This window comes from Pseudonaja textilis, chromosome 6 (genome assembly GCF_049901715.1).
Source record: "Pseudonaja textilis isolate UNSWEBS1 chromosome 6, rPseTex1.2, whole genome shotgun sequence".
NCBI lineage: Eukaryota > Metazoa > Chordata > Lepidosauria > Squamata > Elapidae > Pseudonaja > Pseudonaja textilis.
This window is the reverse complement of record NC_141995.1, coordinates 23,073,436-23,085,717: the sequence shown is the minus strand read 5'-3', so window position 1 is coordinate 23,085,717 and position 12,282 is coordinate 23,073,436. Positions and strand designations below refer to the sequence as shown.

At 32.4% G+C, this 12,282-nt stretch overlaps 1 protein-coding gene across 7 annotated transcripts in view; it reads right to left on the bottom strand.

The window, feature by feature from the left end:
* The window catches only part of LRBA (LPS responsive beige-like anchor protein), a 342,404-nt gene that overhangs the window by 72,596 nt on the left and 257,526 nt on the right, over positions 1-12,282 (bottom strand). For all 7 annotated transcript variants that reach the window (XM_087936051.1, XM_026698133.2, XM_026698135.2 and 4 more), the window contains 2 exons: positions 11,783-11,902; positions 2,623-2,775 (listed from right to left, as the gene is read on the bottom strand). In XM_087936051.1, the coding sequence (XP_087792177.1) occupies positions 2,623-2,775; positions 11,783-11,902 (273 nt within the window). The remainder of the gene's footprint in view (positions 1-2,622; positions 2,776-11,782; positions 11,903-12,282) is intronic.

Below are 12,282 nucleotides of genomic sequence, written 5' to 3'. Positions count from 1 at the left end.
TTTCACATTGAATATACATAGGAATCCAATATATAGAAAAAAGTCTAATATAGAGAAAAAATATGCCCATGATACCACACATTTTCCACTGAAATCTTGCTTCCCAATTAAGATTACTAAAATTCTGGTAATAAATAATTAATTACCAGCATTAATATTCTTAAATTATGAGATATAGGAATGCATGCTTCATAGTAAGCCTCCCTACCCTTAATGAGTTAGAAACATTACTTTGGTATATTTCAATCAATAGAAGATTGATTGAATGAATGAATGAATGAATGAATGATTTTGTAGGGCAGAGAGCAGCTCCACACAACTAATACCTATCAACAGCAATAGCCTGAAAAATAAACAAAACAAACCCTTACATTGCCAGTTCACAGGGAAAAGACTGAAAAACAAAAGACTGAAATTATATGCTGGAAACAGAATGCTAATAGTTCTAAATAAATATACCTACAGTATACATCTGTATATGAAATAGCATGCTCTGAGGTCCTATAAGATAGACATTCTTATATAAATTGAGACCTGGAGACAGGTGACACTATTCAGCCTCATTGGATGGACAGATGAATATAAATTGGTTTTAGAAATCACCTATTCCAGAACATGGTTGATCCAGTTCCAGAATTTATAGAAATCTTTAACTTTCATTTGTCAATGCTTTCAAGTACTAATTGAACACTTTTGTTCTACAGACATTTAATTAATGTCCTATAAAGTAGATAGTCTTCTACTTTAAAACTGGATATTTTTATTTCCACTGTTGCCAGCTTTCACGATTTCTCTTTTGTGTTCCTCTATTATTTTAATTTAGAAGTCGTATTTAAAGAGAATTATCTTTGCCCTTTCATCCTTGTTCCAAAACAGACCAAAATGGATGGATTTTAATAAAATCACATATAATGTATGCTATCTTAACAGTCATATTAAAATAACAATGATTAACAATTAGCATTATATATCCCCACTGTTGCCATAGTACTATACAATTTGTTATTATATACTGCTCTATATATCATCTGTTTCTCTTGCTGGACTATTCCAATAAGAGACAGACAGCTGCAATACTATTTCCCCATTCACCATAAGGACCATCTGACTTTAATTGTAGTACACAGCTTGATGTGGGTCTGGTTATGAGCAGCCAAAATATCACAGTGTAATAATCTGGAAAAGCAGAAGCCTGCCAAGCACAGGGCTGAAACAGAGGCTTGGGCTGTTTAGTTGGCTGATGAGATGGAGGAAAATATGATTAATGAGCAAGGTATAATGATATCAGGAACCCGATTAGCACCACAAAAAGGTCACAGATCAAAGCAGCATGCATTTCCAATCACTGCAGAAAAATCTGTACCGTGTATTGAAAGGGGGGAAATTGCCCATTGTACCCTATAAAATTACCACCTAAAAGGACCATAATAATTTATAATTATCTCATTAATTGCATTCTATTTTTGAAACAGATCTAGTAGTGAATGTATTTTGGTCAAAATATTCCTTTTTTAAGAAATATATTTCCCTTACTTACATTTTTTTTGTAATCAGACAACGATCTATTTATATAATATTAAAATTAAACTCTGAATACATAATTATTTGGACTGTATTTTCAGGATGTTACTTGGAAAATGCCTACATACATACGTACTGTCACCTTGTTAATAGCTATGTATAATTAGTATACATAGCAAAAAAATCAAGCTAAATTGTATGCCATAAATGTACCGTCACATTCACTTCTATCAATTTTCCTGTAGTTTGGAGTTAAACATAGACATTGTACAGGTAATGATTAAATACAGTACATACCTGCTTTGTTTCAGTAAAATGGCTGAATATCATTTTTACATTGGAACACAACATTTTTGAAATATTTGTATAGTAAATTGTGTGAAATTCACTATATAATTATAAAGAAAGTCTTTGAATTGTTGATTTCTGAGGATTGCTTTTCTAAATAGATACCATGATTGGCCAAGATATGACAGCAGGGTAAAAGGGAACGAAATGAAGTACTCCAGGATCCACACAATTCAGACATTGTGTAGTATTGTATATACAAGAAAGTCTCATGTGTTAATTTCATTTCTGGTTTTGACCCTTTTCTTTGTGGACCCTTGTTCCTTACTGGGCACAAACCTACTTATGAACCGTTTTCATGTATCTGTATACTGTAAGCTTTCAATAAAATTTTAAAATATTGTTCCATTATGGGTTTTTTTCTTAAGTGGGAATATAATACCTAATGACTTATGTAAACATATATACATTTGAAGTAACTTTCATATTCTACTAGAGACTTAAATAATTTTAACGATAGCTAAATTTTGAGAAGCCAGGAAAGGTATCATAAGGAATCTAAACACTGAATTGAAAAGTATTAGGAAGAAGTAGTAGGACGATAATTACATGAAAACATTTTAGTGATATGATTAATAATTAGCACCAATATTTAAATTAAAAATGTCAAACTTTAGAGATTCCCAGTCTCTTAAAATAACTGTTTTTATTCCAAGCTACATAAATTGCAGCTTTGCATGGTTAAAATTACTTTTTTTTTTTTTTTAAGAAAGCTCATATCTTAACACAAGTAATAGTTGATTGTTATCTTACCAGTCTATTTATGCGAACAAATTCTTCTGGGGTTTTGGCCCATGGTGGAAGTTCAACATCAGACACCACTGTTCCATCATCCATCACTCCAAGATTGTAATTATTGAAATTGACAAACATCTCAGGTAGATAATAAAATTCAGGAACAAGCTCCTATATGGAAATGAAAACCAGTGACATGTAATAAATTGGGTTATCATAGAAGTCACTCACTTAAAAGAGATAGTGAATGCAATGGAAGGTACTTTCATTATGCATATAGAATAATATTTTCACTTTACATGCATTAAATGTTACAGAAAACTTGCTCATAGTGGTAAATAAACGCAATATTTGAAATGTTGAATGAAAGAATATTAGGTATGTTTAAGTGTCTAAACACAGTTCAGTCTGAAATTAAAGCATTAAATTTTAGTATTCTTTAAAATAATGGAAACCGTAACATTTCAAACCCATAATATATTTTTAACTTTGTTTTAAAGAATGTTTAAAAACATTAAATACACACTAAATTAAAGTATATTGTAAATGTGTAGCATTATATTCTGCATCTGATTTCAAAAGCAGATTCAGAAAAATGTGTCTAAATGATCAGCTCATATTCTTTTAAGATGCTAGATACTAAAGACTAGACTAGAAGAACTAAGTTGGAAGGGACCTTGGAGGTGGTCTAGTCCAACCCCTGGCTTAGGTAGAAAATTGCTATGCTTATGTAAGCAGCACGGAGTAACATACTCAAGTTAGCAAATAAATTCTTATAAGATGCATTGATATTATGTATACAACAATAAGTATTGCAAACTTAAGTGTGCAACTGGAAGTTAATGGTGGCACCAATTTTTAGGAAAATTGGCTACTGCAATGATAATGTATAGGATTATTCTTTAAAGCATTTAGAATGAGTAAACTTCTATTAAATCAGTCTCCTTATCAATATTAGCCGTAAAGATACTTAATTGCTGGATAACTTTTTAAAGAAGTGTCAGACAAAATATAATATATATAGAAGGGTGGGAAAAAAAATTGAGACAATTGACTAATCATTGGTTTGGATCCAAAAGCTCTTTCTCACTTTGTGAAAGATTTATTCTATGATCATCAACTTCATTCAATTATGATTTATTATAACTAGAAGTTTATTCTTTGTAAATTTATTTGAATTGCTGTTTTCTATTTCAATAAAATATATGTATTTTAAGAAATGACCCCAACCAAGTTTTCATATGTAAAAGTTATTTTGAAATTTATGATGCCACATGAGGAGCTGCACATTATAAACTCCATTTTACAGGACATTAGTTTCTCCAAAATTCTGGTAATGGAATCAGGGTATGTATTTGATTTTCTATAATACTCTTATTCTGGCAACTTACTGCACCACTTACATCTGTTTCAGGAGGTCCAGTAGGGACATAAGAAAATGGCACTAGGAAGATAATTCTTTTTATTGTAATACTATCTTTTTATCCCATGTGACGCATCTAAGAGATGGGTATTGTTTTGTATATAAACACATACAACAGTCTTAATACTAAGATTTAGATTTACATGAAAGATCCTTGCAGGCAGATTTCTTTCTGTTATAAATATAACAATATTTATATTTTTTATAAAAAATATAAAAAATTAATTGCTTTCTCTTGATTGCCACATGGTATTGTTCTTAAATTATACTCTGTAATTCATGTAAATCAAGTTTACTGACAGAACTAATTTTATACTCATAAATTAAAATTGTTACTTAAAAAATCATAGTTAAAGACTGGATAGATTTTATTTAAGTTCAAACATAATGCTGAATTGCATTATTTTAAATATATGAGGACAAATATTTACATCTGAATGAAACTAATTGTCCCCATGCTTCTTTAGACTGGGCAAGAGTTACATTTTAAATTAAAAGTTAATAGAAATTGAAAATATTAATATTAAGGCATTAGGTATTAAATGAAAATATTAAATAATATAAATATAAAACTATTTTACAAGATACTTAAGATTCTTAATAATGTTGAACTTTGTCATGTTTTTATTTTATATACTCAGAAGAAATGCTTCAGATTATTAAAAAAACTGGGCATTATTAATTTTATATGTTAAAATGTTAAAATAAACTATTCAAATTGAAACTGATTAAATATCCAAACAGTTGAACAAAATGTACAATATGAAGATTTTATCATAGCTGTCAGTTATACTGAGAGTACAGTAGTGTAGGGCTATCTTTCTTCTAATTACATTGTGGTGTACCACACTTAAACTAGAAAATAAAAATAATAAATATGTTATTATTATTTGTCTGTTTCACGTATTTCTCAAGGTAGAAAATATATTTTATTTGCTGATATTAATATTTACCATAACAAAACATTATAAAATGTTTACAAAAACAGATTAGGGAAAGCAATTAATTCTCCTGGGAATTCTATCAATTTCTTTTAACAAACACTTCATGAATGAAAAGACTTAATATTTGTAATTGCTTTAGGAAATGATTTCATTGCAAGTAAATGGTGTAAAATTGGTCTTTCTTCCAACAACTGAAAACGACTTTCTATTTAATAAGCAGAAAACCACATTCTGTGCATTGGCCCCAGTGGTTAACGATGTTAGAGGCCCAGTGTATCAGATTCTAAATCCACTCTTGACATGGGTCAATGGATCAGTGGTCTTCCAGATACCACCCTCAGGGTCAACTATGGCAAGAACAGTTTCCAAATAGCTGAGTGCAATACCAGGTCATCAGATTATAGACAAGGTCAGCCTAGAGTTACTAGAGCAAAAGCAGAAAAAATGAAGCAAGAATTAAGCTATTATCACCTCAGACCTTGTGAAAAACAGCACAGCTATGTATGCTGAATATTTGTATACAGGCATGTGAATTATTCTAAAACAAGATCACAGTAAGATTAATGCAAAATGTCTCCTTAAAATAAACTCCAGAGATATATGTGGAGATATCTTATGGACTAAAGAAATAGGTGACAAATAAATTTAACAAACAAACAAACAAGAGAAATGGAAATATTTACATATATTTAGTTTAAATATATATTGGATTTAATAGAAAAGAAATCATAGAAATTGTTCTTGGTTTAATTTTAAATTCTCTTATCAACCAAATGTCATACAAATCTGAATACCTTAATCATGAATGCAATATAATCTAAAATATTATGTCCATTTTATTTCTAGAAGAACTAATATCCATACTGGTATTCAGAAAGAGTCAAAGGTATCTTTTGCTATAAATAATAGGCAAAAATCTTGCCAATAGCTGTCTTTTCTAAAATCATTCCTGTTATTATGCCCATTATTTTTCAGAGAAATTAGTAATTGTTTGCGCTAATCTGCCATTAATGATATAGCTTTGGTTGCATTTACATTAAGCTCAATTCAGAAAAATAGTGAGTAATCTAATGTAAGTAAAATATCGTTAAATTTATGAACCAGAGCTACGATGACTATGAAGATATACAATATTTCCTCTTTTCCTTTAATTAAAGCAGCGATATTTTTGAGGTTTCTAATGACTTAGCTTTCCAAATCAGTGGAATGATTTTTCATGTTCTTGCAGAAACTTGCAAAAGTATATAGCTGTTTTAATTAATGGCAGTGTGTTTCTGTTTACGTGAAATCCAAAAGAATTCTAAATCATTTCCAATAATCCAGGTCAAGGATTATTAACTGCTATGGTGCATTTCTGGTATAGTATTTATACATAATATTTTATATCTCCCTGAATGTTTCAGAGGAAAAAAGACAATCTGAAAGCAATTTGAAGAATGAGGAAACACAAGTTTCCTGTTTCTCCTCCTCTTTCCCAATGCCAGTCACTCCTCTAGAAAGAACTTGGCATTTTGTAAAGGTTTCAGGGAGTTGTTAGAAATTTACACCAACTAAATAAACGACAGATTCACTTGGAGGAAATGTGGTAGCTAAGAGTCAACACTGACTTAATGAAATTTAATTATATCAAATAAAAAATAAATGCAAAAATCAATTTAATGGTCAAATAATTTATCAAAAAGTGTGGTTTCTATTAGTATTAAAGAATTCCATGGTTACTTCTAACAGTACAGCATCCACATTTTCCTACATTAAGAACTACACTTTATGACTTTGTAAAGATCTTTTTGCAACAAATAAGTCATAGAATTGCAAATAAGTTATTCCTTACACTCACTCACTCACCCCCCCCACCCCAATATAAACACATAATCTCAATCTCCAATTTATTTTAAAGATTTTTGTACCTCAACTATCAAACTGAACTGTTATTTGAACTGTTAGTGTTTGCTTTGAAAGTTTTTAGTGTTTTCCTTTTTATTCCCCTCTATTTTATTTGCTACACATTGGTACTACACATTTGTGCCCTACAATGTATTGTTTATATGACTCTTTTTGCAGATGACTTAACATACATGTATTAAGTATCCTTAGAAGAATGAAAGGCAGGATATAATCCTGTCAATTAATGATAAGTGAAGTTCCAAGACTTGTTCAAATCTTATGTCAACCTAGTCCTACGGTCTCTGTAAAAACTAATATAGCTAATATACATAAAAAAATTATGATTATTTAGTGTGCTCTAGTTAGATATCCACAAATGTTATCAGATAAAGCCTCATCAGCATATATTTGTTACAGATTATATTGTTAAAGCTGATTTTCATTTCTTTGTTTTGCTCGGAAAGAGGACAGAAACCTCTGTTCTGTTCATTGCTAGAATTATCATAATGAGAACAGACACGTCCACCTCATACTTGTACCTCTTTAAACAAAACATTTTCTGTTTTTAGACTCTTGTCTTTAAACAAACAAGAAAAGCAGGTGATTTGTGCCTAAGGAAGGGCTAACTCTCACCATCTCCTGATTTCTAGCCTGGTGCTTTAACCACTACATTAAACTGGCTCTTACATCCTTGTCTACGAGAGCCATTAAGGGAGATTAAATGCTGACTATTCTCCTGGTTCAAATACCAAACTTAGCTGTTATAATAAAAGAGTGAAGATACAATGCTTAATAAGTTTATTCTGTTATCTGAACAGTTTCCACAGATAGACATTCATCCCATGCTCAGCTTCTTTCATTCTTTTTTACATCAAACCTAAGGAAATAAAATTATATATAGATATACATGAGGTTAAAGCCAATCCTTGTCATCAGGCCATAAAAGCCCTGGACTTATGACCAAAGCATCAACCAATCCTTTAGCTGCCATTTAATTTTTGTTTGAACTCCTAACTTTTGTTTTGTTTTTAAATTATAAAAGCTCTTTCCTGCCAATTTGAACTTACTGTTACAATCTAATAACTATGTGGCAGGATAGAATATTAGATAAACTAAAACTCCTTTTCCAATTTTACTTTACTGTCAGGTAGGTGTTAATGCCTTCCCTCAGTCCCTATTCATGCTCAGCTAACATATGTTTTTACTCCATAGTTAAATAAAACCTAAACATATTTTACCTTTCAAAACTACCTTTAAAGCATTAGGCAGATGTGAACTTTGACATAGTTAACTACAATTTGACTTTTACTGCAGGTAATTTTCTTCTGATGTATCATGTACCAAATAAAGGTAGTCACACTCTACTGAACAAAGTTGAACAGGAATGAGATGAATTTAGGCAAATTCACAATATGTCAAAAGCAAGCTTTATAACAATATAACTCTTAAAATAATTATTGTATTCATCTTGCTGTCATCATCATCACCACCACCTCATATAAGATTTTGTTACTACAATTACATCATTATGAAACAAATAGGGCATGTGGAAAGAATGGATTATGGGAACTATGCAATATTTAAATTATTGTTCCATGATTTTGATGTTGAATTTGCTTGTAGCCCTGTACATTGATAAAGGTATCATTACTATTTAATGATTAATAACAATTTTGCTGTGTCATTTTTATAAAGTGAACGAAATTATCTACTCTCTGTACATCAGTTGTCCTCAACCTGATACTTTCCAGATATTTTGAAATTTCTAAACCTCAAAGCTAGTTAAGAACAGTGGTTACCAACCAGTGGGCCGGGGACCACTGGTGGTCTGTGAGAAAATTTTGGTGGTCCGCAAAAAAATGTCACCCCCAAAAGCAATTAATCCTACGTGGGAACACAAGGCTGCGCCCCCCACATGGCCTGTGGGAACACAAGGTTTGTGTTGCTTGCATTGGGAACAACATGAGGTAGTGAGGGGAGGGAGGAAATGGCAGAGGGGGGAAACTTGCCCCCCAAACCCCATGTACCTGGCCTGGCCACCGGGTTGCTGCATGCAAGGAAAGTAGCAAAAGTCATTCTTTCTCTTCCCCATACTCTGCCAGAAATGAGTCTTTGGGACCCTGCGAGGCATCCTGCTCCAAGAGGCTGCGCCAGCATGACAAGTCTCACAAAGACTCATTTCTGGCAAAGTTTGGGGGGGGGGGGAGAAGGATTTCTGCTGCTTCTGTTGCTTTCCTTGCATGAAGCCAAAAGTCTCCCCACTCTCCCTCCCCCCCACCCGAGAATGGAGCTGGAGATGGTATCATGTGATTCCAAATAAAGAATGATCAATTGGTAGGAAAACGGGGTGGGACATTTTCCTGTAGACAGTTTTTTGGAATTTTACCAGGGTTTCTGGTCCGTGGAATTTAAAATTATGAGTTTGGTGGTCCCTAAGGTCCAAAAGGTTGGCGACTCCTGATTTACATGCTTGTATAATTAATTATGTAAACGTTTTACAAAACCAAATACTGCTGTGATAAGCAAATCTGGAAAAGAAGTATTTACTGTGTAAGCAAGCACTAGCTAGAGCATAATTACATTGTTGATAAAAGTTTTTTTAATCTTTTGACAGAAAACACATGGCTAAATAGTTACCTGCTCTGTAATGATTATATATTCTACAACATATATGTAATTTAATGAATTAACAAATTAATTTCAACAATTCTTAATACTGTATGTATGTATGTATGTATGTATGTATGTATGTATGTATGTATCTATCTATCTATCTATCTATCTATCTATCTATCTATCTGATTGTTGCACTGCAGTTGATTGCTTTCGTTGATTATGTGACAATAGGATCAATAGAAATTCTAGTCTGAGTGCATGAAACTCTTCTTAAAGTCAACTAAGGATTAAGCATGTAGACACTGATTATTTCTAGGTTTGGTATGAAAAATTACCACACAGTTGTCAAAAATCAACTCCTTAGTATACTTGACCTATTTAATCTTAGCCAAATCCTAACTTGAAAATATTGTATAGATTATATCAAAGCAGGGGCCTAGCAGTTAAGACACTGGGTTTGTTGACATGTCAGCTGGAAGATTGGCAGTTGAATATGCAAGAACTGAATGACGAGATCAGCTCATATCCTTGCCCCAGCTCCTGCCAACCCATAAAGGAGACAAATGAATTTTTTTTAAAAAAAACCTCTCTGTAAGAGAGATGGACATTTATTACAATTCTTTCAAGTATTATTTACAGTTTCTCATAATTTTAGACCTCTTAGATATACTGTGATTACAAGGTGAAAGTAAAAAAAAACAGAATAAAAACAGAATGAATCCACAAATAATTAAAGACACAAAACTCTAATAAACGAATGGAACGAGGGCAGAGGTGATATTCAGCAGGTTCTGACCAGTTCTGGAGAACTGGTAGTGGAAATTTTGAGTAATTTGGAGAATCGGCAAATACGACCTCTGACTAGAGATTTTACAGTATCCTTCCCCTGCCATGCCCACCAAGCCAGGCCCACAGAACCAGTAGTAAAAAAATTTTGAATCCCACCACTGATCTAGGGTCAATAATGCACAAGTTTTGCCATGTTTAGCTGTTAGCCTGGATAACCAGCTGATACATTTAATGCTGGAATCCTGATGTTCATGTATCTCACAGATAAATTATTAAAAAAAAAAAGTACTGATTATATAATACCATCACTATCAGAATCCACACTGTTCTTGAGTTACTTCAGCCAGACAGTGTCATTAAAAAAAGTCTCAAACAGAGAAAAAAATCTGTATTGTCCGAATCTTGCATACTCAGATTAAGATTGCGTGGACAGTGAAAGTACTAGACAAGAATAGCTGTCATTATAAAACAAACAAAATCCTTGGAACAACCAGGAAAATAAGTCACTAGCAAAACCCCAGTAGCTTCCCTCCAGTTAAAATAATAAGTGGTTTAGTTCTTCTGTGGTCCAGCATTGACAGTAATTTAAAACTGGTATTAGACAGGCTAACATACCTATGTGATAGCCAAAGAGCTATAAAACTTCAGTTCACCCTAACTGTGGAGACTGTTTAAATCTAATATGGAAGCCATGCAAGACTTTAAAACCTTCCTGATTGGCTTGTGCATGTTTGCAAGTGTCCTGTCTAGACAGACAATTCTACAGAGATGGCAGAGAAAGCTTTCTGCTATAGCAGTTTAGGTCCAAATGGCTGTTTTAGAGAAAGTTTTAAATGTATAACTTTGACCTTATAAGGGCGGGGGGGAAGCATCACTGACATCAGGCCATTAAAACATGATTCAATCTGGATCTTAATCCTGAAGTTGATGAATCTGATGTTGATGAGAACATCATGTCATTCTTTTATGAAATCATGTTTAATTTTTTTTTCAAGTAAACTATATCACTAAGTGGCTACTTTGACCTTTTGGCAAATGCTATTAGAGTTCAGACATACATGAATTCGATTTGCTTGACTTTGTGACAGATATCCACCTTTGCCATTTTGCTAGTATCTTGGGTGTTAGTGATTGTTCATTGATCTCAGTATATATCTCCATGTTATAGTTCAAAAATGTTTAGAAGCTAAGGAAGATATTTATTCTTTCTTTTACATCAAAGCTGAGGAATAACCTATCTGTTTTAAAAGATTTCAGTGTCATGGTTTGACAAAAATATCACCAGCCCACAGTATTAAGTTATTTCCAAGTTAGACTAAACAATTCTATTGTTATAAATATTCAAATATTCATCCTAAATGTTCAAAACACAAAGGATAATTCAATTCCTATTTTCCTACTTGAAAGTTATATTATAATCATTTCAAATAAGGGACCTCTTATATTCTTCAAAGTTCTACACACTGAAAAATAATCATCATTACCTTCATCACAACATTTTAAAGTTTAAATTTTGCTTTACCTTGATATCAGATGTGTCACGTTGACAATTACGCCAGGCCCTTGAAACTGATGAGAAAGCTCTGTCTGCATTATCAAACTTCCCACCTTGCAAGTTTAGGAAAAATGTTGTAAAAGGCTCCTAAAAACATGATTAAAAAGGAAAATGAAATACTTTGTGAAGCAGCAGAAGTTTCTTTTTTGTGTATTTCTAATTCAGGTACTCCTCAACTTACAACCATTTGTTTAGTGACCATTCAAAGTTACAAAGGTACGGAAAAAAGTGACTTAGGACCATTTTTCACACTTACAACCTTTGCAGCATCCCCATAGTTACATGATGAAAATTCAGACGCTTATTAGCTGACTCATATTTATGACCGTTGCAGTGTCCCGGGGTCATGTGATCACCTTTTGCAACCTTCTGACATGCAAAGTCAATGGGGAAGCCAGATTCACTTAACAACCATGTTACTAACTGAATAACTGCAGTGATTCACTTTACAAGTGCAGGAAAGGTCA